At 40.9% G+C, this 27,652-nt stretch overlaps 4 protein-coding genes and 1 non-coding gene across 6 annotated transcripts in view; 2 read left to right on the top strand and 3 right to left on the bottom strand.

Moving 5' to 3' along the window:
• Positions 1-2,010, bottom strand: part of LOC140995138 (E3 ubiquitin-protein ligase SMURF2-like) — a 69,910-nt gene extending 67,900 nt beyond the window's left edge. The window contains exon 1 of the mRNA XM_073465076.1: positions 1,667-2,010. Within this exon, the coding sequence (XP_073321177.1) occupies positions 1,667-1,718 (52 nt within the window). The 5' untranslated portion in view covers positions 1,719-2,010. The remainder of the gene's footprint in view (positions 1-1,666) is intronic.
• Positions 2,011-3,076: 1,066 nt separating this feature from the next.
• LOC140995276 (importin subunit alpha-1-like) lies at positions 3,077-9,672 on the bottom strand. Its single transcript, XM_073465252.1, has 11 exons — positions 9,606-9,672; positions 9,152-9,267; positions 8,917-9,051; positions 8,236-8,324; positions 7,800-8,068; positions 7,203-7,297; positions 6,213-6,476; positions 5,766-5,999; positions 5,085-5,267; positions 4,012-4,161; positions 3,077-3,322 (listed from the first exon to the last, which is right to left on the bottom strand). The coding sequence occupies exons 2-11, from the start codon at positions 9,251-9,253 to the stop codon at positions 3,233-3,235; spliced, it is 1,611 nt and encodes a 536-aa protein (XP_073321353.1). The 5' UTR covers positions 9,254-9,267; positions 9,606-9,672; the 3' UTR covers positions 3,077-3,232.
• A 305-nt stretch (positions 9,673-9,977) lies between these two features.
• Positions 9,978-10,050, top strand: trnar-ccg (transfer RNA arginine (anticodon CCG)). Its single transcript has one exon. It is a non-coding gene; the product is annotated as a tRNA-Arg (tRNA).
• A 979-nt stretch (positions 10,051-11,029) lies between these two features.
• On the top strand, positions 11,030-15,566 carry LOC140994317 (uncharacterized). The gene is made up of 5 exons (XM_073463888.1): positions 11,030-11,105; positions 11,774-12,442; positions 14,038-14,124; positions 14,797-14,988; positions 15,379-15,566. The coding sequence occupies exons 1-5, from the start codon at positions 11,030-11,032 to the stop codon at positions 15,564-15,566; spliced, it is 1,212 nt and encodes a 403-aa protein (XP_073319989.1).
• Positions 15,567-20,081: 4,515 nt separating this feature from the next.
• LOC140994554 (nucleosome-remodeling factor subunit BPTF-like) overlaps positions 20,082-27,652 on the bottom strand; it is a 44,046-nt gene continuing 36,475 nt past the window's right edge. For both annotated transcript variants that reach the window (XM_073464247.1, XM_073464248.1), the window contains 2 exons: positions 25,838-26,024; positions 20,082-22,711 (listed from right to left, as the gene is read on the bottom strand). In XM_073464247.1, coding sequence (XP_073320348.1) covers positions 22,675-22,711; positions 25,838-26,024 — 224 coding nt within the window. In that variant the 3' untranslated portion in view covers positions 20,082-22,674. The remainder of the gene's footprint in view (positions 22,712-25,837; positions 26,025-27,652) is intronic.

Raw genomic sequence — 27,652 nt, 5'->3', positions numbered from 1 at the left:
AAATGCACACTATGAAAGAGACCACAGAGCAGACAGAGTAAAACTGGACTTCTGCTGGTATGCGATGTTAGGCCTACATGCATGCGGTCGCCGACACATAAATCAAGTGTGGCTACAACTAAACACACACACATAAAGCTTAAATGAATGCACAAGTCTAAATGTAGACTTCGCCTCCCCGATCATCACTGTGCGAGCAGCAATTCTGGTCACTCTGTGCTATATGATCCCCAATTTCTCTCTCATTCACACACACACACACACACACACACACACACACACACACACACACACACACACACACACAGTTTTCCCTATCCTTTCTCTTCAGTGAAGGACAGACAGAGGATGTGTCTATGACTGGGAAAGACTCACATTTCCTCTCTGAGGTTTCACATTCCTGGGATTCCGTCTGAAGACCACTGCAGCCCATTTAAAACCATTCCCCATATGGAGGGGGGAGAAAAAGAGACCCAGGGCAGGGGAGATGGAGGGATGGCTGGGTAGGTTTTGAGCTTTTGGGAGTTCATATCTATTTACCAAAATATTCTACCTCTCTCGGTAAATAAACCATCTGTTGTGGCAAACTATGCTGAATGAGAAGACTCTTCATTCACACAATGTAGCTTACCCTAACAAAAATCACACCATGATGGGGCACCTGTTGTAATGCTATGATGTGGGAATTCAAAGTTATACTGCACTAATGTGATTCTTAAAACAAGAATAGTAGTCGCGACTATCTCAGGTTCTCTGTTCCTCTGAACACCGTCAGATGTATCATTTGTTGCCACCAAAATTTAAATCTTTGGGTGCTCTTCTCTCAGCGTAAATCCATCCATGCAGGTTACACATCAGATGCAACAAATGCCATCTCCCTCCTAGTAAGAGCAGGTTTGCCTTGTTACAAAATGCAAATATTGCAGATAATTGTGAGTAAATCTGACATACACAGTTGCTCGACTATTTCTCTGTATCTAAATACATAAAGGCCATTGAGAATGGCACCAGAATATGTGACAAGATGTGGGTTATTTTTAAGATTACAATATATGATTCCACTAAACCCCAAACATGAAGCCACACACAGTATTTCCTCCACCTCCTGAACAGGACCACACAGAAGAGGACAAGTCCTAATGATTGACGATCAGATGTAGCTCTGTTTTAATGACGGATAACAAGTGTTTAAAATAAACACACAAACATTACCCTACAAGACTATAGCAATAAATGGACATTAAAACTGAATCACCTACATCAAGCTTAAGTGTTCTACCTAAATTAGCCTTTGGAAGAAAAGCATCAGTAACCATGCTTGACCGATAACTAGCCAGAAGTATCCCTTGCCTGCTAGGTTAACGTTAATACAACGCAAACAGCGTTGTTGTCGCAGCTAATGTTTGCTAACGACCAGGGCTCACTGGCTACGTTTCCATGCTGCTTAGTGCGCTAGCGTGGGTCCCTTTCAGTTAAAAAATAAGGGATTACAAGCGGTAAAAAATGAATAAAAGACAGAATATCAGTTGAACATTTTTATATCACACAAGACATGAGCCAGTGGTGTCCTGCAGTACCACCCGCAGATGTTAGTTAGCCTGGTTGGCTAGCAGGCTAACTTGCTAACGTTTCCGAGCGGCGCAGGAGGGGGTTTAAATTCGCTTACCTGTCAACCGCAGCTTCACTGGGCCATTCCTCCTAACTCCTTGGCTAGACATTCCACTTTGTGTTCCAGCTTGATGAGAAATCACAAAAAGTGTCTAATTCATGTGTCAGCGTAGGAGTTTTTCAAAAAGGTATCTCCCAAAACAATCCCTCTGCTAGCTTGGGGTTAGCTTGTAGTATCACCATAGCAAATCACGCTTACTGTGCATGCAACATAATGGTATCATAATCATATCGCTGGATTAACACTCTCACTTTAGCCCCTATTCCGTAAAAAAAAATACAGATAACAACATTCCCAAAGGTCTTGTCCGTCGCGGGTACTGATGCAAATCAAGTGGACAGTTTGCCCTCCATCCGGACAGACGTCTACTCTGCCTGTGCTGCTTTAACTGAAGTTGATCGTGATGATGGTGAAGACTGTGCTGCTGCAGGCAGACAGGCTGGGTCAGGGAGAGGAAGAGCTCATCCGGTGCAGCCGTTCAAAATAAAAGCACCATCTAATAATATATCTTCTCAATGTGTACTACCTACAACAAAACGCATCTTTATTCCCGGCTGTTGTCAATTAAAACACCCACATCGTGCGTTACCATCCACCAACTAAAGAAACACGCTGTTTTTAGACGGTTATAGTTGATAATATCTGATTGCAGCGGTAAATATGATCCGGTGATTTTATTTTTAAATTTAAAATATTTAAATCATCTTTATTCATCCTTAATCCGGACAGCTTGATGGAGTTTATGTCGACATGATCGACCTAAAGAATTTCTGTGGTCGCATAGAGTGCACTAACCATTCAGTGGTTTGAATTTCTAATCATCAATATTGATTAATCAGTCTGTAAGAGTTGAATTAGTTAAGAGCGGTGGGATTGCAGAAGTGAGCGTCAAAGCGTCTGGGGGGCTCATTTATGCATTGTAAGATAGCTGTGTCTGTATACATATACACACGTTAAACGTAATGTCTACACGATAAGGCCACCAAGTATAATGAGATTTAGCTACTGTGGATGTAGACCTTCAGTGGTGAAAATGACTTGATATGAAGGCTCTTGAGTCTACTTGTTCTGCTCTTTCCTGCACCCAGCAGGAATATACACATATACAGCATATACACGTATTGTATATACTGTGAATGTATTGAAACCCAGATTTCATTCATAAAATAGTTTACAAAGTACTATAGACACAACAGGATCCCTAGAACATGCAGGCACACATCAAGCATAGAGAATAAGCACAGTGTCACCTAGTGGTGACATGGACGCAGAATCAGCTCCCACTCCCTCTTTACCATAAGAAGTCATTCTTAACATCTCGCTCATTCACTCCTTTTACCAAGTAACTGTAGTAGGTTTACCTGTTCAGAGGCTGCTTATATCAGAAACACACACAAAAAAAACATATGCATGATGGACATTTATTTACAAATATCTCTTTAAAAGAGGGATGTTTTGTCCTTGTACTGTTATGTACAAGGATGAAATGTTTTTAAAAAAATACAAAAATATCAACAAGAAATGTTCTTTTTTTTCCATGTTACAAAGAGCAAGCTGGACAGGTTAAAACTGGAAAGTGCTTTGGTCGTTAGGGACCTGGAAGGTGTAGCTCTCTTCAGTGGCTTCTGGGACCACGGACTGATCATTTTCATTCTGAAAAAAGCAGGGAAACAGAAAAGCATTAGAGGATTCAACAAGTCTAAGCGTGTTATGGGGGTGGTTTTATGGACTACAACAGATTCTGCAGACTTGGACAATTTCTGTCAGCTAAGAAAGGGTTTGCGACAATTGAGTATCATTAACTGCAGATCACGTACGCAAAAGGCTGTTTTTATTTTGAGTACTTTGAGAAACAAAACATCCATTAAACATTAACATATGCACTGTCATTATATTAAAGACAAATCTTAGGCTACCGTATGTTACACCACCACCTTACATTTAGCCTTTGGCAACAGTGAGTAGCAAAGAATAATCGCACTCCACTTGTGCCACCCTGCAGGCTCTGCCAAGACTGCTGTCAATTAATCATATTATAACTGACAGTGTGGTCATACTTCTTCTGCCAGTCTTGTAATTCTTCCCATGTTTGCGTTCAGCTTGACTTGTTTAAGGATGTGGTTAATATCATAACTGAAACAAGCTATCCAAATCACACTGAGCTGTGGTCATTCAAGAATTTGACATTTCAACAGTGGCGCTGATCACTGTCATCGTTGTTTCAACCAGTCTCCAAAATTCTCTGAATGCCTCACTTTCACTCGTGGACTAATATATTTGAATCCAGCTGTAATTTCTGCACGACTCATCTGATGGGGAACTCCCTTATCAGGAACACTTACATCTTCAGAGAAGAATTTGTCTATGATGTTGAGAGAGGACTTGTAGACAGCTTCATTGTCATGGGTCTGCAGTGCCTCAATCTTTTCCAGACCACCCAACTCCTCAATCATTAGGCCCAGTTTCTCATGCTCCCCAGTTTTGTACGCCATCTGTGGAGAAAGTTAAAAAAAACAATAAGACTAATAGTTCCCTCCTGTGATGTGTGACCATCCCTTTTCATCTGTGACTGTCAACAATCCATCCGCCTCATACAATCTATGATGTGACTGAGATTAAATTCTATTAAATTCTGTTTCCTGATCTCTGAAACCCGTGGGGTTAATCTCCATTTCCCCAGGACTTGAAAATAAAAGTGTGCAGACAGAAGAGTCTGGAAGGGTACAGTTAGAGGCTAACGTCTCTTAAATGTATTAAAATTATTATGTTGCCACGTTATATTGCCTACAAGCACTAACCCTTAAGTCCCTTATGCCAGTGTTTTTGCATGTTTTATTCTTTTCATGTGAAATAAGATGAGATGATGAAAGAAGGCACATTTAGGATCTGAAAAAGCTGGTCACGAAACATGTTTTCTACCCAGAAAACTCTTATCAGGAAAAAAGAAGAAAGTCTATTGATTTGGCGTGATGTAGTGGAAAATATGCTTGAGCGTAGAAGTTTACTGTAGTGCAGTGTTTTTTTTGCGTTTTTCTTACTTTCTTATTTTGGTTTGTTAAAAAAAAGATTTGATTAAGTTTATGTTACAACAACAATTTTACTTTACAACTACATTGCTACATAATGATCAAATAACCTCGACAGCAATAGTTGCAGGTACTGTGTAACAATTACAGTGACTCATTTCCTTCAACTTAATCGAGTATAGATTGTGTGCATGCTGATTTTCAAACATTTACACAATCCACTGAGATGAATGGAATGGCTCTACAGTCGACCTCAGAGGTGACCTGAAATGTTAGTCAGGCTGACACATGGCACATTGTGTTACTGCAGTACTTTGTTTGCACTAGGAAGACAAACTTGCTTTGAGCTACTCCAATGCAAAGAAAGCAACAGGGTCTTAGAAGCGTACCTGTAAAATATTGTAGATTGCATCCAGAATGACCAAGATGATTTTGCTGTCTTTGGCTGTCAGCAGGTTGAGCAGAGGCTCCAGCACACCACAATGGACCAGGTAGGCCACCTGCTCCACTGTTCCACCACTGGTATAATTTGTGACAGCCCAAACTGCCTCCTTCTGGGTCTTGTAGTCTCCCTAAACACAAATGACATCTGATGTTTTAGACTAAAGACAAGTGCAGAGATATACTAGAGATACTAAATGATCCCTCATTAATAAAAATGAAATCATCTTTAAATAGTGACTCAGAAAAGTATTGTTACTTATTTATAAAATACCAACAGTGCATCTACAGCAGGTCATAGAAAAGATGGGGGAAGTAACTGTGCTGATCAGGTTAGGCCAGTTCTCTGTGACTGGTTAGTAAACACCTTGAATGTAAATAGTGGAAGTTGTCGTTTAGTTGATGCAGCAGAGCAAAAGAAAACACAATCAAATATAACTAAGTTAGATATTAGTAATACTCCAAGACTCAGAACTGGAGTTGGAGCCCAGGTGCTGCCCTGTGGCTGTCTGATGCTCAAGGAAGGTAAAATGTAGGGAAAAGAATCCCCACACTATTCAATGAAATATAGTTTGACTTATTATGAATCAATAAATCTCCATATTTTCTGCATGCTCCTGTGTTCTGACCTGTTGGAGGACCTCCACTAGGATGGGGATCAGGCCTGCATTGATGACCTCCTGGATCTGGGATTCCTTGCCAGCAGTGATATTGGACAATGTCCAGGCTGCCTCTTTCTGGATGTTGGGCTTTGGATGGTGCAGTAGGTTACTGAACATCGTTAGAGCTCCTGCATTCAGCACACACTGGGTCTGCTCATCTGTCCCAGTCACAATGTTGCCAAGTGAACGCAGAGCTGGAGTCTGGGAATTGAGGGGAAGCAAGTCAATTATCTGTAGTATTTAGGAGGAGGAGTGATGTTGGTGATCCTTATGACATGTTAGTCTTTTGATAATTACTTTAAATTTATATGTTGTACTAACTGAATATGAGCACTGCAGACAGTGCACTGACTGCCATTTCAAATGTAACAACCAACATTAACTTTGGATGTAAACAAACTCAACACCACATACCACAACGGAGAGCTCCCCGCAGCCTAGCAGCTGTGCCAAGCGGGGCACCAGGCCAGCCTGCACCACCACGTCTATCCTCTCATTAGAGCCGTCGGTTAGGTAGGACACTGCCCAACAGGTGTCAGCCAGAACCTCCCTGTCGTCGTGGTGCAGGAGGCGCACCAGGGCTGGAAGCAGCTGCTGCACCGCCGTCAAAGGTGGTGCCGGGTTCTTGTTCCGACACAGGTTGGACAGCGTCCAGGTGACATTGCGCAGGTAGCCCGACTGTCATGGTGGGTGAAAAGTCATTTTATAGTTATTTTAGAACATCAAAGCGTCAAAACATGAAAGTTGTAAGCAAAGTTCAAAGACCTCTCTAAAAGGAGAGCAAGTTCAGTTTTCAGCAAATCTAAACATTAGCTGAAAACTGAATGACCAAACAAAATGACACCAGGGTCTCGGGATCAGTTCAGTGACTTTTAATAAATACATCTTTTGTTACAACTGCAATTTCAATAAAGGCTTTATAAATGTTAACAGTTGGAGCTATTGTGCAATTTGTGTGTGATGAATAACTCCAGTAAATTACTAAATTCCTGAATAAGATTTCTAAAAGGTGCATAAGCACAATACAATTACAAACTTCCTGCTGCTTGCTAAAGGCTTCTTCAAGCCTCAGACCACATGCCAGCCTGATAAGGCTCTAGACACTTGGTGCTAAAATGTGTCTCAGGTGAACAAAAATGTACTTTGACTGGTCTCACACATACTCCTGATCACACTAAAGGAGAGTCTAGTTAATTCTGCTGAGTATTCATGATGTGACAAATCTACCAACAGCTGCCTTGTCTTTGCGTTTTGTGCCAAGTGTGAACAGAAGTCTTTCTCTGAACCCAGACAGTTTGGATGTGTATATCCAGAAACAACATACTAGGTTTTAATAGGGCCTTTGCCATCGAAAAACAAAAATGTCTGTTAAAAACAGCAGTGCAGTGTTTGATGGATACTTACAGGAAACACAGACAGGTCGGGGGCAGCAAGCAAGGTTAGAAGTGGCTGGAGACCGCCATGTTTGATCACTAGGTCTCTGTAGTTGGATCCGTCACCTAAATTTGTGGGGGAGAAGACATTTATTACCTGTCCGCAGTGCAAAATGAAAATTACATAAAGTGACTGTGGGTAGTTACCAAGAATAATGCATCATTTGGTTGAGCATTTCAGAGAGCAAGCACTACATTTAAAGCCTCAGCATTTTATTCAGTTACCATAATATGTCAGAGCTTTTTCTCACAATGATCTATATTTTACTGTGATAGACCATAGGTTCCTTATTACCTTGCATAATTCACCTTTGGATAATGAACTCGACAACACACTTTAAAGTTTCAAAATTCACTCAGTATTATAGCCTGCATAGAGCAGCAACACTTCCAGACAAAACAAAGAAAGCATAATTACACACAGCAACAACAGCAAAAAAAAAAGATCACAACTGTTGAGGCAAAAAGGCTGACCACTTGTAACAGTGTATGATGTCGTAATGCAGCAATTGAAGTAACACAACCAACTCAAAAACAGAGAGATGTTGAGCTAGTCAGGCAACAGTACCTGCAATGTTTCCCAGGGCCCAAATGGCCTGCTCGCTGATGTGCGGGTGTGGAGAAGTCACTAGGTAGATGAAGGCCTGGATGGCCCCTCCTTCCACTACTGCAGTGGTCTGCTCTGAGGTACCTGAGGCGATGTTGGTCAGGGCCCAAGCTGCCTCAAACTGGATGGGAGGGCATTCAGACATTGCCAGAAAACTAACAAACCTTTGGATGAGGCCGGCATCAATAATGCTGTCAATCGGTGGGTGCTTTTCTCTGGAGAGGAGCCTCCTGTATATCAAGAAAAAACATGGTTAGGGTAACTTCGACTGGCAATACAGGGGATATTGATCCACAACGTAGTTCATCATAAAGACTGTGTGTTAGCATAAAGTACCACAGTAACAAGACAGGAACACAAAACTCTTTAATTAAGGTTATTTTAAAAATGATTTTACCTGGCTGCCTGTGTGGCCTGCAGCTGATGATCTAGATTCTGGCTGTTCACACCAACGACAATCTCCTCCACAGACCAGTACTGAGGAGGCTGTGCAAACAGAAACACAAGAGGATTACTTATCTGCCCAGTAAACCAGGGTCAAACACAGCAGTTAAAAATAACCCTCAACATGCATGCTATATGTTTAGGTCAGGGCTACAGGACCAGCAACACGCAGATCAGAGAGCTACCCAGTCTAACCGATTTTATCCTGGTTTTTGAGACTATTTGTACATCATGAAAGCTCAAAACCTTCATAGCACCATGAGAGTCAGCTGGGAAGTACTTTAAAAGGAAGTGGTTAAACCTTCACACTGTTATAATTATGTAGACACTTAACTATCCTAAGTGTCCAATTGACCTTTGGCCACTGACAAAATGCAGGGGCAGACACCTTTCGATGTCAGCCTTTGAGGTTCAACTAGACAAGACACTTTCAGGGAAGTGTCAGTGGTTTGCATGGAGGTAGATATATCACAGCCATACATTATAAAAGACATAATAAAATGTAGAAAACACACGGACATCAGCTGGATTTAACCCTCCTTAGTGCCTCCAGTTCACTGTTCCCCGCCAAATCTAGTAGCTAGTGTGTGAGAGGGGCAGTAGAGCTGACCCAGAGCTCAACTGCTTGGTCTACCTGTGCATCTTTCTCTTGGAGAGGAGAGGTTGGCTCGTCCAGAAGGTTTTGGACATTTCTCCTCTTCAGGATCTGATCATCTTTCTTTGCTTTCCGTAGCTCCACGTTGACTTCCGCTCTCCTGCGCCTAAGCTCCTGTAGAAGTCGAAAGGCGTGACAGCAACATGTTTATATGTGGATCAGCGATGTTACATAATTAATGGTCGCATGCTGGTTGTTACTGACAAGAGCTTACAGTGGCATCTTTCCCTTTGTTTTTGAACTGGTTGAGTCGATCTACGCTGTCGTTGGCAGCTGACATTCCTGACCGTTGAGCGAGACTATCGATTCCACTCATGTTGAAGACACTCCCTGTAAAAATATGACAGAAATCAACGATCGTAAAAATGTCTACTTTGGCGGCTTTACTCGGTTTTACTTTCTGTTAGCTAGCTAGCAGACGTCATATTAGCTAGCTTAGCTAACGGTTAACTGTTCGCCTGTCTTGGAGCCAAGCCGGTTATCTAACACCATGTGGCCCATCGCACGCGGAGCCTGTCTGGTAAACCAACACCCATCAACTCGGCTGAAATCCATGAACACGGAAGATACACACACACTGTACGTAAAATCATTAACTTAAACAATTAAATCACGATACATTTGTCTAACAAGTACATAAAGGGACAGAGCATGTACGACGCGCTTACCGTTGGCGATAACTTGCGATTTTTTCTACAATACCCGTGACGTCAGTTATATACCGCCCTGTTTTTTGCTGACTTCTGATTGGTCCGTTAGTTCCCCACGGTGAAAAAACAAGCTCCGACAACGCAACCGTTGTCAAAGGCAACCACTGAAAGTATCGCGAGAAAAAACTCTCGCATCGTTTTGAGCCGACTGCTGATTCTCATTATAGACAATTGCAGCCATGTTTGAAATACCTATGGTACTGACGGCAACATATGCTATTCTTAACAATCTGTAAATCAGTAGTAGATGTTGATACTCACGCCGTGTAGTCAATTATTATTTGTTCTTTTGTTTTCAAAATGCTTGTTTTTCAAGTTAAGCTACGTAATGACCCAGTGGCCTAATGGATAAGGCATCAGCCTCCGGAGCTGGGGATTGTGGGTTCGAGTCCCATCTGGGTCGCATTTAGCTTCCTTTTCAGGGCTATAGTACAAGTCGCATCCCTCAGTGAGTTGGACGATGGAAAGCGGTAATATGCACTGAAAGCCCTGAAAGCCCTGAAACCACAGTGTCCACCATGCTGCATGTACCTGGATAGACAGCCAGTCGATTTAGCGAAGTGAAACTACAAATTAATACTGATAAAAACTTGGATTAAGCCAAGCAGTAAATTGATAAATGATCTGAATCATAACTATGAATGCAGAAAAAGGAAACATGACAGATAATCTCCAGCATAAAACCCCTTATTCAGTAAATAATAAAAAAAAAATCAGCAGCAGGAATTATTCGTTAGATTACAAGACCATTTAATCATGATGGCATGCCCTGCATGTGTCCAGAGTTCTCTGTAATCAGTTTTTAGTTGTGCCTCCGTATTTTGAAAGTATTTGCCGGAAGAGTGATTATGCCATAATTTCTCCTTCTGAATGATGTATTGAGGTTCTGCAGTTCCTCGTTGTGACCACCAGAGGGCAGTGAAGACTCGTGATTGTAAATGCACTGAGTCAACAGTCACCACCTGGCATGAATGGAGGTCAAAGAAAGATGAGAAGTTGATGTGAGTGTATTTGACATTGTCCACCAAATTTTAAAACGTATGAAAACAAAACAAGTAAGTAAACCAATACGATTTTGAACATTATTTTCTTACAGCAGCTGCCAGAACGTAAATCTAGTCCTAAAATTCTGAAATCCTACAACAGAGAACTGCACAGAGTCACATTTTCCCTCTTACATTGTAAACAACAATGGGAGCCTTTTTAGAATCCATTTATGAATGAAAGGAGTGTCCTGACACAGTGTTTATTTCTGTGTTTGGGACGTCCCACCACCTCCTGTTCCAACCCATCCCATCTCATTCCTGAGCAGCCCGTATAAAAATCCCAGGAATCCCAGCTCTGTAGCAGACCTTAACGTGTGTCCACACTGAACATCCAGGATGATGATGGGGATTATTCTGTTTCTCTTGTTTCTGGGGCTTCCTCTTTACAAGACGGAGGAGCATGTTATTAATGGTGAGTAAAAGCAACTTTTATCACTCAGCTTTGTACATCTTGATGAAGGCGTTACGTGTTGCCTTTTTCCCAAATTAGGTCTATTATTTCCGCAAGCAACTTACTCTGTTATGTCTTGTTTAACACTGGATGTCTGTAGCTTTGAATCTCACCAATACAATATCTATTAAGTGTTGTTCTACTAGTTTTCAAGAATATATCTTTTATAAACCCTACAAAAAGTACAATAATCTGAGGCAATTTTATCTGCATTAACTTATTCCTAAACAATTACCAAATGTGATTTAGATAAAATACTAAATGAGTTACAGTTGTCACCTTTTATAACTTTGAAGGATTGGGGGCTTTTATGAATGTGGTTGATTTTAATATCCTGGCTGTAGATTCTTATCAAGTTAGACATGCTGAGGTCAATGAGTGTCATACTGTCAAATAAAATGTCAAGTTCTCATGATGAAAGTTAGTGAGTGACCTCCAGCTGAAGTACAAACACAAACATTTGTCATACTTTATTAATTAAAACAAAAAAAGATCCTAAACCATGAGATATTTTAAGTTACAAGGAACATCCATGGTTCTCATGTAAATTAAATGCATCATGTGCAGAGAGTCTTTGTATATGAACAAAATGAAGAAAAAGTCTTAACTTTTTGATTATGTCAACCCAGAGCTGTACACCCTGATAGAAAAGGGTCAGACCAGCTTTGTGGATCCACCTACGAGCAACCAGAGCCGGCTGCTGGTCAAAGAGCCCTCCCTGCCCATCAACGAGCTCCTGGAGAAGAGCAGCAAGACCGTCGAGTCCAAATTCACCCTCCATCCTCTCCCCTCTGCTGTCTGGCCAAAGCACAGTGACCTGGCCCCCGTCCCTCGCCACCACAGCCCACACAACAAGAGCAAAAAGGCCCCCAAGAGTGACCGTCTGATGGAGCACAACAGCGAGAAAACCAGAGGAGAAAATGTTGGTCTGCTTCCCAAAACCCTGCTAACAGGGGCCACAGCTGCTGCCAGCAACAACAACAACAACCGCACTGTGCAGAAAACCAACCAGGACACCCAGTCCAACATCAGCCCACCTCAGCAGAGTGAACCAGAGGGACATCCAAACTCCAGACCCAGGGGTCCACCCCACACGCAGCCTCAGCCGCAGCAACCGGTCCCTTCCCCACGCAGAGATCCCCCTAACAGACGGCTGGACCCAGAGGAGAACCGCCCGGGGAAGTCCAGTCTCTATCAGTCAGGTATCGGTGCAGCCACCCGGAACAACAGCCGCCCACCAGTCGCCTTCAACCGGCGCTCCTCCAGCCTGCTTTACCAGTTCGACATCCTGAGGAGAGGTACGGACAGATTTACTGTAACCTGACCTAAGAGCATGACCTGTGTGTTAATACAGAGTTGTACACATAGTTGTATCATTTTATAAAACCCCCAACTGGGACTACATATTTCAGAAGATCAAATTATGTAAGAGCCATCTGGGAAACCTTTGATGCTTAAAATCACAGTATTTATTTATTGCTGTAATAATGTGTGTGACCTGACCTTTAAAATATGATATTACACAATTGTCCTGTTAGTCACTTTTTCCAATGTAAAATGTATATCCTGCTAAATTAATTGGCTCTTTTGAACATTTGACCACAAAAAGGGCCAATGTCCCCTCCAATATATTGAGATAGGAATTATACATAAGAAAAATGGCATGCTATTAAAAGGCAGCCATGCATCAACATCGGAAAAAATCATGATCAAATGTAATCTTACTCACACTTAACAAATTGTCATTATTACTATCGGTGTAGAACCCAACCGATATATCAGTTAGCTGAAATCATCAGCCGATGTTGGACGTTTCACAGATATATCGTATCAGCGTATATGTTATCCAAAATGTTGTTTTATGATTTTAATTTTTTTTCTCCCCGGAGCACTGATGTGATTTTAGACAGTAGAGTTTATTGTTAATCTGTAAAATATCTGGTCTCTGTTACATAAATTTGTCGCTATAAGCCTCAGTCCCAAAAATCATGTATCAGTGGGGCTCTATTACTCTGTACTGCAGTGTTGCATGTGGTATACTATAGAGGAGAAGATAGAGTGAGAGGAGAAAATGGGAGGCGAGCACAGCAAACACCCCTGCTGTTCACCCAAGTTTACTTAAATCTAACGGTGAATATGTAAATAAAAACAACAATTTGCTAAACCTTGCCCACAATATCCATAGAACAATGCATAGATTTCTTTTTCTGGTAATATTTGTACTTTATACATCACTATGAGACATTATTGTATTTTTGTGGCTGATGGGTTGAACATGCTGACCCTGTAACTGCTGATTTGAGTCCGGCTGGGGACTTTTGTTGCATGTCATCCTTCATCTCTGTCCCCATGGTTTCCTGTCTAAATAAGGCTGAAAATACGTCCATAAAACACCTAGAAATGAAAGCCAAAGTTTATGCTTTTGTGAAAAGAAGTAAGACGTGCTGTAATATCGTATAAACAAACAGATAAAGTTCATAGAGTTCACACAGAGAGTGATAATGACATGAAAGTGAGGGTTTCTACCCTTCCACTGGTAGTTAACATCCTCTGCCAGTAATTACAACCACTTCCCTCAAATCATGGCTGTCAGTGTCTCCCTGTGCGTGCAGTCATTTAGGGATTGGACTGAAACTAATGCAAAGCAACTAAGAAAGTTCTGACATTGTAATTACGATGGAAAAATGTAACACGGATGAGGTCGCATCACACATACCACCTCCTCCTGCCCCACGTGGAGGAATGCAACGCCTGGGTTTTGTAATGACAACCTTGTCTTTTTCTAATGACGTTGGAATGAGAGTCTGGCTCCGTACGTGTCATGACAGACAGTCACTTTCTCTTCGTCTTCTCATCCCTCTGTCTCGTCCTCTGCTTGTCTTCTTCTCTGCAGAGTCCGACTTCACACATGATGCCTTCTGCATGAGCGAATGCAGGAAGGAGAAGGAGGAGAGAGAGTATTACTGCTACAGTGAGTTTGGTATGTACACAATGAGTGACTAAGATAGAGTTTGTCAAATGTAGGCAAACAAAAGTAAGATGCAGTCAATGAAAACTTTAATGTTTTGGTGAGCTGATGATTTTTGGGCATTTTTATGAGACTGATTGGTCCATATTGGTCAATTTTGAAAAATCCACCTATTAGCATCTTCAAAGCTGACAAATAGACATATTACAGCTTCTTTGTCTCTGTAAGACCATAACGGGTCATTTTTACACTTTGTTTTTTATAAATTGAACAAAAAGATTTGATGTTCTAATTTGTGAGCTTTAAAGGGGCTAGTAGATGTCTTTTTGTAACCTTCAGACAGAGCCATGCTAGCTGTTCCCCACTGTTTCCAGTCACATTAAAAATTCACATTGCACATTTAAACTTCATAATGGCATAAACATAAACAGGAATTTCCAGCATTTTAAAGCAACAATATATAGAAATTGGCAGTTTGTGTGATTTGGCGCCCCCTACAGTTTCTGAGTGCAACGCCACTGTCGTAAATACAAATCCCAGGTCTGTAACAATTAGTCAGACGTAACGTAGGTGCTAACTACAAACAAAACTCACTACGTCCTACGATTCTGAAGCTGTTACATGAAGGTAAAAAAAAGTTACATAATGTTGCTTTAACATATGTTTTTCATGTCCCTTAAACAGCTATCAATGGGATAGTTCACGACATCGACGTGGTGCGCAAAGGAATACGTCTCATTACACTGATGGTGAGCAGCGACGGCTTCTACAAGATGAGTCGTCTTTATGTGACCCCAGACAGCTTTTTCTTCAAAGTCCGTCTTCTGGTCCTGGACACCTACAAGTGCAGCAAGCCCTGCCCCGACATCAAGCTCGGTGAGTGTAGCAGGGCTGCTCGAAAGCCACATAAAGCGAAACATCTGGGTGTGAATGTCTGTGAAAGTGTATCCATTAACTAATATAGTTAATAGGTGTTGATTAAAACTTAAAGCTGCTACAAGGAGCTGTCATTTTTTTGTGTTTAAAGTTCCTTTTAAATGCTTAAGATCAGATTTAAGACAAAAGTTGTGACCTATGAAACACATTGTGTGCAGAGATTAAAGTGTCTGTAACAAGTTGACATCAAATTCTTCTTGTGGGTTGTCTGATTCTATTTCCCTGATTTCAGCAAAAGCAGCAACAACTACTTTGTTTAGTGTAAACAGGAAAAATTGTTCTGTTCACTTATTCCCAGTCACTTCAACATTTCCCTTATGTGTTCCCAAGGGACCAGATACATTATAATGGGCCAGATCTACCACCGGAGGCGCCATCTTCCCACTGACCTCCTGAACCTACTGGGGGGTAAACTGAAGCCCGGAGACGGCCTCCTGCGAAGCAACAACTACGTCAAGAGGTTCAACAAACGGAGGCACCAGAAAGCCCTGGAGGCCACCCGCTCCAGGTGTAGGTGAAGCAAAGATAAGACTATCGCCCCCTGCTGCAGGGGAAGAGACATTGCAGCTTACCTGAACTGATCATAACTAACCCCTCAGTATTGTGCAAGACAGAAGACATTTTTCGGAAAGCATGTATTTATTTTCTTATGGACTGCTATGATGTATTCCTGGGTCATTTTTTTCTTCTCATCTGTAAAGTTCCTGACGTAACGACTTGTGGGCTCTTTGATAGAAAACACAAGCAGCTTCAGTTAAGTGGATTTTCCACCATTTTCTAATGTTTGGGGCATCAAAGAAGGGTGTCCCCTCAGCTCTCTTGTTATTTTCTCAGAACAGCAACTCCACTCAGACTCCTCATTCACTCATGGCTGGTTCATGAAGTCCCTAAATTGAACTGACTGAACTGACTGTTCAGTCGCACTCGACAGATTTTTGGGTGCATGTGTGACCAAAACAGTTGCGACATTCTTGCCGTAATCCAAGCACACGTGAGCGTGTACAGATAAGATCAAATTCAAAGCATGCGTCTATTTTTAACAATTAAATATTCGATCCAAAACAAAAATGCTGAAGAAAAACATATTTTTCATATAAACATAATGACTTTTCAGAAATAATGCCAGTTTCGGAAATGGAGGAAACTTGGATTTCATCATACAAATCCATAATGTAAATTATGATTCCTTTGATTAATTGATGATGCTTCTAAATTGACGTGAATGCAAAATGTTGAATTGCACTGACTAGCATTGTTTTATAACACTCAGGACCCGTGCATGTTGTCACTGTGGTTGTTATCAGCAAGCAGGAAATGCTCTATTACTGTTACAAGGACCAAAGGGAGGGAGTGAAGGGCCTGAAAAAGCAGCAAAAAAAACACAGCGGAGGAAGAAGAGGAGGAGGAGGAGGGCGAAAAGGGAAGAGAGAGCACAAGACCTTTGCTTGTCATGAGAGCGGCTTATTTTCCTAACTTTAATTATGTGTCCACCATGAAATATCTGGGTGGACTGGGACATCAAAAGGGGGCCTTGCTGAATGAGGAGGGGTGTGTGTTGTTGCAGGGACTAAGCCATAAATCTAATCGCAGGAATCTGATCCTCTCCGCACCTGGACACATGACTTCCGTCACATCTCCTCTTGCTTACACATAAACACGTTCTCCTCTGGTTGAGGCCAATGCTCAAAAAGGAGTATTTAAGGGCCGGATCAGAGAAAGAAGGAGCTGGAGGAGAAATAAAGACGGTTATGTAAAATGACACAGGGAGGGGATTGTTGGGTCTGTCTTTCTAAAGGGATAGCTTCTTATTTAATCAGAAATCCCGGGCTTGATTGTAGCACGACCCTGAGCTAATGCTTCTTATGAAAGGGAAAAGATTTGCACTGAACGCTTACACTGCTTTACTATACATGAACCCAATAAAGATGTGTATTTGTTTTGTACTCGATGACCCCGTGAGGTATTTATTTGTCTTTAAACCAACCCTCCATTCATGCTATCACATACATCTTCCCACTGACTGAAACATTGATTATCATTCCCAGTGATTGCATGAGAAGGAGCCGCTGAAGTAAGACACTCTAATTAGAGTTTAACAACCACGGTCTCTGTCTGGCCTCCGGCAAGAGAGGCTAACTTGGGAACTTGGATGTTGAGGCAGTCAGGGCTAAAGCCTCTTTTCTCCCCCTCTGTCCGTCTGTCAGCTGGGCCGGTCAGTTCCCAGGCTCGAGGAAGCCTCTATCTGGGATCAGCGCTGGAGGGAACAGATGCAGCCGGGCAGGAAACAGGAGCCCGCTCCACATCTTGGCTACTATCGCAGCGGGAGGACATTCCTTTTTGCAGAGGATGTAAAGGAGGAGGAGGAGGGAGCGAAAGAGGGGAGATAGGAGGGGGAGGTGGGAATATATCTCTAAAGTTGCTTCCTGTGTGATAGCTCCCAAACCACAAGGGGGGAGTGATAGAAAGAGGCAGGGGTGGTGGATTGAAACCACTCGGGGCTTGCGGCGATCTGCGGTGCTTTCAGCGTCCATGCGAGCCTCTGGATTCACTTAGCGGTTTGAGTGTGGAGTGTAGAGAGGGAGGTCGGGGAGAAGGGTGTGAGAGGAGAGTGAAAGGTCAACCTTGGAGGTGGCTTTTATGTGTCATGTTGGTAAATTTGATCACAAGAGGGGTTTGTATGAGTGTGTTCGGGGGCATGACCTTGTCCTTCAGCGCTCACAAGTATGCACACATTTCACTTAAAGCTCCGGATAATTGACAAGAGTTAAGCTGAGGTGTGATCTTGGTGTGTAAGGCCGGATTAACTTACTTAGGGGCCCTGGGAGAAAAATGAGCTGTGGGTTCTGACTGACCCCCGTTTCTCCCAGTCTTTGTGCACTGTGTCTACGTTAGTTAGTAATTATACGTTTTTCATCATCAAGTCAGCACATTGTTTAATGTGTAGGCCTTAAAGGGTAAGTTCACCCAAAAATTAACACTCAGTCAGTATCTACTCCCCCACATTTCGATGGAAAGTCAACAAAGCATTTCTGGAGCTTCACAGCTCGTTGCAGCATTTATCTAAACAACTGATGTAGATGGGGACTTGTTTTAAAACGTAAAAAACAAATAAAAAAAATATAAAATGGTTTCATACAGCTCATACAGCACAACACCAGAGGCCCTAAGATCCCAAAATGTTATTTTTAAAGCTGACATCTTCACAATAGCTGCCGAGCTAAAAGTCTTAGCACGCACCCCATCTGAGGCGCATGCATGAGCTCAACCGCTCATCAAGAGTTTGTATAATGTCTCAAATCAATTTGGGATCTTAGGGCTTCTGGAGAATTGGATGTTTTTGTTTGTTTGTTTTTTTACATTTTAAAACAAGTCCCCATCTACATCAGTTGTTTAGGAGAATGCTGCAACACTATTTTGCTGTGAACCTCCAAAAATGTTTTGTGGACGATTAGACTTCATGCCGACTTTCCATGGGCATGAGGGTTAGTAGATAATGACTGAATTTTCATTTTTGGATTAACTTTTCCTTTAAATATAGATTTTAATTCACTATAATGCACGTACTGCTGCTCACAAGATTCCAATTAAATCAAATTAACAATTATCACATAGTGAACATGAAGGTGTTAGGCACAATGCCTTTGTGATGGTGCCCAATATTCACGATATTCATGATAACTTTGATATTTAAAAATAAAATATTGATACTGTGTTAATAATACACATATGATAATATCATGTGAATAATCCAGGGAAGATAAAACACACAGTAATCACAGTTAAAGATGTACACAGTAACCGTGTAGTGAAATTCTGATATTGTGACAGCCCAAATTTGTTCATAAACCAGAGCACAGGCTAACCAATGGATCACCATATTGATTACAATTTATCCTGCGGGAGGCTTGAATGTGTGCAGAAAAAAACAGTTTGTTGAGATACAAAACCGTTCGTAGACCTCATGCTTGCATGAGAGGAAAGGTCAGACGATTACTGAAGTCACTGTCATCATCTTTAATGAGTGTTTGTGCAAAATTTCATGTCAGTCCATCAAATAGGTGTTGAGATATTTCAGTCTGGACCAAAGTGATGGACTGACAGAACATTGCCATCCCTACAGACATGATTATTTAAACTGATGCATTTGCCCAATCTTGAACTGTTTTCTACACATTTATTATAAAGTGTGCAGAGAGATTTAACGTAATAATGTCAAAGGGAGAAGTCATCATGAAGCTACTTAATCTGTGCAGTGTCGGGTCCCAATGTTTGCATTCAATATGCTTCTCTTGGGCGATAATAAATTATGAATGAATTTTGGGGCATTTTTTGGGTAAAAGACAGTAGTCGAGTTGACAGGGAATGAAAGAGACAGAGATGCAATAAAAGTTAAGGGAGGACTATTCAACTACTATTTTAGAAGGGAAAGATTTTTAAAAAAAAGAAAAGAAAAAAGTGAAGTGCTGATGGCCGAACTTTTACATTTCCTCTGTCCGACTTGTAAAGCTTGGAATTTTAATGTGCTGAAAGGACGCCCTTTTTCCTCTGCTTTTAAAATTAACTTTCACATTTGAAAAACAAACATATATACAACAGTATAGGAAAAGAACCCAAAAATAACCATTTTAATCTTATAAGTGGGTTGTCAGTTTGATTCTCGTAGTCTAAATTCCCTCTGGTTCAAACTTTTTTCAAATGAAATAGGAATATTTGTGCGCTTAGGAACAGCTATAACCAATTAATGGGCTAATTAGCCGACTGGCAGAACGATCAATGGACCAGAATTAAGTTGTTGCCAGTCGAACAGGTCTGCCCAAAAATATGTCATTCTAACAGTATTGCTTCTCACTGTTATACAGATGATGTTCAATTATATCTCTCATTTACACCCAATTTATTTACATTTAATTGAAGTAATGTGCAAGACTTGAATATTAATACACTAACAAACTTGGATAGATAAAACTGGTCTCCTCCAGTGTGTCTGTATGATGAACAGAGACAGTCAAAGAAAACCCAACTCTTTTGAAAGCTGGTGTCAAAAACATTACTTTATTACCTAGGATGAAATGTCCTATCAAGTACAAAAGAGAATCTCTTCGGAGTTGCCACAATCTGTTAAAAACATAGAGTACTTTTTATCTGCAGTTACATTTCTTCAACATTACTCAAAAAACTGAGAACTTTTCATTGATATGAATAAATAATACAAGAAATGCAATGTCATTATAGAAGTTATGTTGAAGTGGTTGGTTTCTTACAAAAAAAAGAACAACTCTTTACAAGAGTTAACGGTGTCACTCTACCCCATTCAGAAACTTTATGCTCACAATATGCAGCACTTTTAATATAAAGGGCAATTTCACCTAAATGTAGAGTTCACTTCAATTAAAGAGAAAAAAATAGACAGTTAAAATATACAGGCGGGCTTAGCTGCTGGTTCAAAGAGTGAAAAATAAAAGTTTCTACTGCTCTAAAAATCTTTCATCTCTACATATTTGGACAGCCATAATATACAATAGAGATTACAAACAGTGGATGAAACACATCGTCATCAGATTACAAAGTGACAGACTTTTGTGTGAAAGACACACAAACACAGAAAAGAAGACAGAAGCTACATTATCTCTCAACTCTGCTTTTATACACAAACATGAAAACATTTTATGATTGAAACAGAAACATTTGCTTTATTTCAAACTGTTTTTTAACAACTTAAAGACAACTGTGTCTTATGACTGCTCCCCTCCTACAAAACTGATAATCACGGATTACAAAAAAGTGCCCAAATATGCTAAAAATGCAGCTATAAAATTTTCATACAAACCCCACGGTACAAAGACTCCCCAGTCCCCACTCAAAGTTTACTCCCAGACATGCTGCCGCAGACCGCAACATAACTGAGTTGATGCTGAGTGGAAAAGTCCATTATCCAATTACTTAACCATGCTTTGAGGGCGAGTTGAGAGACATATGTGAGCCAACCTGTCAACTTCAATGAAATATGCTGGGAGAAGTGGCTGATAGATAAGGGGAAGAGAGACTTACAGACTCAGCCACTGACAGAAACAAGACGGTGTGTGCATGGATGGAGGTACAGTACATGTGGGTAAGTTAAGCCTCGGCCTAACAGTCTCGTCTCCTCCTTGACCTTTTTGTCCTTCAATAAAAGGTCAAGTTGAAACAGGAGCTCAGAGCTAGTTAGCATTCTTCACAATGGAATAAAGGTCAGAAGAGGGGCAGGATGTGATGGGTGGGAGGCCATGTCCTGGGTGTTTCCCTCTGGAAATTAACATCAAAGTAACATGGCCCCCAGACTAAATGAAGACCCCTTAAAATACTCAAATGATGGCGGTCTATGTCCATGTGTGGTGATGCTAATCCGATTCATCTCCTGATCTTTTTTTTTTTTTTTGAGAAATCTAACTTCTATTACGAATGGAGCATCTGAGGAACAAGCTACTGTGATCGGGAATGAACGCTGAACTGTACCACTGACAGCCAGATTTGAATATGAGGCTGGTTCATGCTTGCGTGCAGGGCTACACACCTGAGGGTATAGTTTAAATAACTGGGTGCAGTGGAGATGTGTGTAAAACATGACAAAATGAATCTAAAAACTGATTTCAGTGGGCTATTTCTTTTGCTTGGGGGACTTTTTTCTACAGCACCAATAAACTTCTGCTTTCACACATACTGTCGTTAAATACAAGAAGAATTAAAGGTGCAATATGTAAGATTTGGCCAAATTTTCGCACTCAAATCAAGGTATATCACCAGAGTAAACGCTAACTGTAGCTTAAGTTAGCTACTAAGCTCAGTTAACAGTGCAGCAAGTTGTGATATTAGCTTACACTGCCTGGGAGCTTGGAGCACCGGGGGAGTGTTGGTGTTTACTATCACCTCTTGAGGTACAAAATGGCTAGGGGTGAGCTGGTTAGCATGCTAACTTGAATAGATATCTCTGCAGCACAATACATAGATCGACATACATAACATCAAACCTGTTGTTTCTTCACATTCTGTTGATTTTTTTTATGTTTTAGCTAAAATTCTTACATATTGCACCTTTAACTCCTCTGTGCTATACATGAATGCAGCATCTGCATTTAGCCACATGTGAAGCATAAACCGGGGATTTCAGTTTTTATTTAAACGTTAAGAACATTTCTGTTCGAGTCAGGGACTTTAATGGGATGGGTATGTGTCATAAAAAATGACAGGATGTGATGAAATGAAAGTTGCACCTCTGGGCGATCAAAACTGACACAAAAGAGCGATAAGCTACAGAGTGAACACAGCTCTTTAAGAGTCTGCTGCTGCCATGAGATCAGGCTGAACATCCAACCAGCCAACTTATCATCTGCCTCTGCGTTTCCCATGCGGCTCTTTCCTCTCATGGATGCATCGGTAGGAGCGGCTGATTGGGATGAAACAGGCTGACAAACAGTCCGTGGCCACCCCTGTCCCTGGTCCAAAGGCTGGACTTCTCTGCCATTATGTCCCAAGACACTTGTGATGAAAAGGGGCTTTTCTTTCTCTGCCTTTAGCCCCTGCAGTGGAGGTGCTGGAGGTTGGACCATGGGACTTAAAATCAGGGCCTGTCTTTTTGATTTTAGGAGGGAGCTAAGAGGCTGCTGACTGTAGTTTGTTGTTATGAGACCTACAGAGACGGGCAAAGAGAGGAGGAAGAAAACAGTTGGAAAACTTCTGGTCGTTTCCTTTTTTATTAAAAGCTTTACAATATGACAAAAATATGCACTAGGGGGAAATACAAAACAAAACAAAACAAAACAAAAACATGTTTTGGATGCCAGTGGGTCAGACACTTTGACAGAGACCAAGCAGCCATGTTGGTGAAATGTAATTGAAGTGTATGACGGCGGCCCAACAGTGTATATACAAGGACTTTTTCTTTTTTAAACTGGAGACTGTCGAGCTTACCATATTTAGAACATGACAGCTAAACTACATTTTTCTCCAATCTATCTTTACAGATCCCACAATTATTTCCTTTAGAACATAAAAATAGTCCTTCACAAAAAGATAGAATATGCACATGAAATAACATTATACATGGGTACAGCCAATAAAAAGAAACTAATAAATGTTGCATGCTTTTTTAAAATTCTCGGCTAAGAAATGAGGTAAAATTGTTCTGCTGCAGCATGTTATGACCAAGACGATAAACAACAGTTCTGTCAAATTAAAAGATAAATTATCTGTGTGTGTGTATGTGTGTATGTATGTATGTATGTATGTGTGGAACTGAAGTCAGATTTTATGAACAAAATCATTAGCTTTTTTTGCAAAAACTGAATCTCAAGAAAACTTCATATTTTGTCTTACATCCAACTTAATCATAAACAAAATATCAGTCATCTGTTGCAAGAAGTGTAAGAAAATACATTTTCCCTTGAACGCTTTGTGTTACCAACATGGCTGCCATTTTTAGACAGTAGAAACTTTTTTTTTCTTTCCTTTGCTTCTAAAATAAAAAAGGATCACACCTACAGTGTGGCTTAATATTTGCACTTTCTTACAAAGTTTTTAACGCTGTTTTAAACAAGTAAAAACAGCAACATCCGGGTTACCAAATCATTATTTTTTGTTTGTTTTTAGAGTGACCCCGGCACCCAGGAGTTTGACATCACAATCTGCAAGAGAGAGAGGGGGAGAGAGAGAGAGAATGGATGGTGTAAATACACGCAGGTGAAGCACGTCACCTTTTCAGGCACATACAGCTGGATGCAAACCACAAGACAGACTGAACTAATGAAACATAAAAACTGGAATGAGATTTTACTACTTCAACTTGTTCTTTAGCAAATAAAAAGCAGCGCCAAAGCCGTATAACCAACAGTAGGTATTACAAGTATTTATTAATCAACCTGTCCTTTAAATCTTGTAGTGTGCATCCACCCAAATCATTCACATCACGCAGCGAGGGCAATGCAGTGAGTGAGTTTAGAGGCATAATCAAGCAGGAGTAGATAGTGGAGTTATTAGAGTTTATATGTTGCATGATGATCAATTGAGCAGAAACAGCTGAGCCCAAACTGCAGTATAGGCAGCGGCAATAACATTAAGGCCATAAAGAACAGGGTAAAAATGGTTTCGATGAAATAGAGCTTTGCTTCATCCTATAACTCATCTATACAGCACTAAATGTTCTCGGGCCTAAATACATCTGTGATTTACTTGAACATTACGGCGCTTCCAGACCAGGGCTGCACAATTAATCAAAATGTAATAGAAATTGCAATATGGCCAAGTGCAATATCCAAATCACAAGAAGCTGCAGTTTTTTGATAAAGGTAAAATGTGTTATGAAGTACTGTTGTACTGCACAGACTCCCAATCTTGTTCTCCAAATTTAAGAAAATATATTTATTTGGTTCAGACGCCAACTAATGTCACATTATCATGATTTATTTTAATATATTTTTTTAGTAAAAATGAGAATTGTGATGCATAAATGATCATTCCTACTAATCCTTAATCACATCACAATATGATTTTAAAAAAAAAGTTTTACCATCGTGCAGACCTAATTCAAGACCACTCAGGTCTTCTGGGACAGATTTACTCTGTTCCCAGAATCAAAGCAAAACAGCTTTGAGTTTCTGAATACCTGAGGTCTACGAAAACTTCCAATTAATCAGATATATAACTTTGTTTATTCTCTATCTATTTTCGTGCTTTAAAATGAAAATGAAAAAAGCTTGCCCCCAGGCTTATTATGTTCCCCTACTATAACTTTTGTGCACTAAAAACAATTAATGGCCAAGATACAGGGTCCATGGATACTAATTTAGGGATGCTAGGAAATAATCTACATGGCCGCTCAAACGGAAGTCCTGCTGTCTTATTTTTAATGTATTCCTATGGCCTCGTGTCTGAATGGTGCTATATAAAGAAATTCGCCTTGCCTTCTCAGAATGAACCTAAAAAGCCCTGATCCAGCAGGTTTGAGTCGAGTCAAGGCCCGATTTTTCATACTTCTCAGCCTATACAGTATAAATTGTAGGACGCAATAATAAAAAAAGATGGGAAAAAATCAAGTATGAACATTCATACACATCAATAACTCCACTATAAACAACAGCTGAAAATGCCCCTTAATTGCATGTGAAAGCTGAAGCAGAAATGTTGTTATGGGTGGAAAATCAGCTGATTGAAGGCTGAATGAAGATACCACCAATAAGAAACAGTAGAGGACCAGGGCATGACTGAAAGCTTGTACAGTTTGCAGAGTTTAAGCAGGGAAAGGCATCCCTTGCTGCACCCTTAACAATTCAGGTTTTTAAAATGATACAGAATATACCATGATATCATATATCATTTTAAAAATTTAACACTATCAGTGGAGATGATGCCGACTTGTCCATGAGACATAAGAAGCCTGCTGGTTTGTACGAGCTTTCGATCACAAGCAAATAAAAAAAGGAAAAAAACAAGAAGAGTTATTTTAAATTATTTAATGTTTCTAGGAAACACAAGATGGTGAAGCAGGAAATCAAAGAGAAGAAGGAGTCATCGAACTCCGTTAGCACATGAGAAGTTCAATTTTATTGCTCTCGTTGGAGAAAGTCTGTGTCTAACAGCGTCAGAGGAGGGCAGAGGTCGGAGCCACAGCTGGAACTGCTAATGACTTAGTCTCACTTTATTCTGCCAGGTGGATGCTCTCTGAGGGGCTGAAACTTCCTCCATTTCTCAAAGTCACCTGCTAACATTTTGTGTTTCTTTTCCTCACCAGTGCTCATCATCATCATTATCTCCATCTTACCTGCTGGCTTTGAAGCCTTTGAGTTTCTGGACAAAGAAGTTCTCCAGAACCTCGGCACACTGGTAGAAGGGCGAGTCGCTGGGGTTGTAGTAGCGGCAGTTGTCGAAGATTTTGGTCATGTCCGCCACAAACTCTGTCAGCTTGACGTACTCCCGCTTCTGTATCCTCTCCTCCATGGTGGAAAGGTCTAAGAAAAGGGGATTTAAAAAATACATTTGGTCAACGACTGTATGAACAGAATGTAACACAAATGAATGAAAAAAAACCCTACACATTTAATTGCGAACTCTTGCCAGAGACAATCATCACACATGCGGAAGAGGCAGATAAATATATGGCTTTTCTAATTGACTTTTGTTCCACAAATCAACATGTCTGCTTCAAAGTAATTGCAGCTTATTATGTGCTTGACAGACATTCAGATATGTTTCCTGGGAGCACAGTTAATCACTTTATATGTGACAGCAAAAATCCAAAACCTCTGCCAGATTTAACCTCTATCTACACAGCCTTCCAGGTCAGACCGATGCGTCATTCCTGAGGAGAGCGTCATTATCTGAACGTCAAATAAGTGTATCCAAGTCTCAGTCTCTTGACAGTGTTAGTAACCTGGTTAAATCAAGCTAGAAACTGACAAAAATAAGGGTAGCTAATTAGCAACGTCTGAGGGTTCATAAAATCTGCTGCTGCCGGTGGTTTGCTCTGCACGGCGTCCCTGGGGCTGCGTTTTAAACAAACATATCTGACTCTTAACCTCCTCAACCCCCACCTAGCTGGCCAGGGGCTTACAAACCTCATGGTCAATATCAAAGACCTCCTTCTTCTCCGTCATCAGATTTCATCTCGAAAACCCTCCAAAAACTACCAACGGCTGCAGCTACACCAGCCAAACGCTCCTTTTAATTTCTGAAAACCAACAAGGTCTTTTTCTTGCGGTGGAGGGGAGACGGGAGGACTAGAGTTTCCAGGACCGGACCAACAGGAGCTGAGTGTGGGGCTGGTCCCTTTCCACAGGGAGCCCGGCAGACCCCGGACCAGCTCATTAACGGTTTGTTTGTGTGGAAGTTGAAAAAGGCCCTGCTGACGTAAGTCCCCATTTACATGGCCGGTTTGATCTGAGTTGGAGGGCTTCCTCCCTGCTGGTCTCCTGGTGGCTGTGTGTCCAGGTTTAAGATATAGAGACTGGGTGTTACTTCCAGTAAGGAGCTGCAGCCTCGTAATCGCCTGAGGTAATTATGAAATAAAAACAGCACGCCTGAGGGCAATTTTAATCTTCCGAGTAGAGATCCCAATCCAAGTCTTGGTAATTCAGTGCTGGGTATCTGCTGATTCACGAGAATCTTAATATTTTCCGACAGCGCAGAGCCACAAACACAAGAAGTTTGCCAAACCACTAAAGATATGATGTTACAAGTTTAAAGAGCTCCGCATTCACAAAATACAGCCTGGATCAATGCTTTCTTTAATAGGTTTCTGTAATATGTTATGTTGTGTTATGGCATCTTTACCAATTAATATGACCATTCTTTAAAAGAATCCATGAATTATTCATCATCCCTGTAAAATGAAAATAGTGAAAAACATCTATAACAAATTCTTATAGCTCAAGTTGATGTTGGAAAGTTCAACAAACTCATTTTGCTCAACCCACAGTGCAAACTGCAAAGATATTCAATTAACAATGACACATATTTGGTATTCTAGCTTCATAAATGACAAATAACATTGGATAAACAACTACTTGAATATCAAAATTGTTGATAAACAATTTTTTGCACCCGCAAAATCTCACTGAAAAAGATGCCAAAGGCCAAA

This window comes from Pagrus major, chromosome 4 (genome assembly GCF_040436345.1).
Source record: "Pagrus major chromosome 4, Pma_NU_1.0".
Taxonomy (NCBI): domain Eukaryota; kingdom Metazoa; phylum Chordata; class Actinopteri; order Spariformes; family Sparidae; genus Pagrus; species Pagrus major.
The sequence above is the reverse complement of the archived record's forward strand: the minus strand, read 5'-3'. Positions and strand labels throughout refer to the sequence as shown.

Coding starts and splice junctions, on each gene's coding strand:
- LOC140995276 (XM_073465252.1), bottom strand. CDS start 9,253: ATGAGTGGAATCGATAGTCTCGCTCAACGGTCAGGAATGTCAGCTGCC. Junction 8,325..8,916: donor TCCAAGAGAAAGATGCACAG/GTAGACCAAGCA, acceptor CTGTTTGCACAG/CCTCCTCAGTACTGGTCTGT. Junction 7,298..7,799: donor GGCCCTGGGAAACATTGCAG/GTACTGTTGCCT, acceptor CCACAAATTTAG/GTGACGGATCCAACTACAGA.
- LOC140994317 (XM_073463888.1), top strand. CDS start 11,030: ATGATGATGGGGATTATTCTGTTTCTCTTGTTTCTGGGGCTTCCTCTT. Junction 12,443..14,037: donor GTTCGACATCCTGAGGAGAG/GTACGGACAGAT, acceptor TCTTCTCTGCAG/AGTCCGACTTCACACATGAT. Junction 14,125..14,796: donor TTACTGCTACAGTGAGTTTG/GTATGTACACAA, acceptor TCCCTTAAACAG/CTATCAATGGGATAGTTCAC.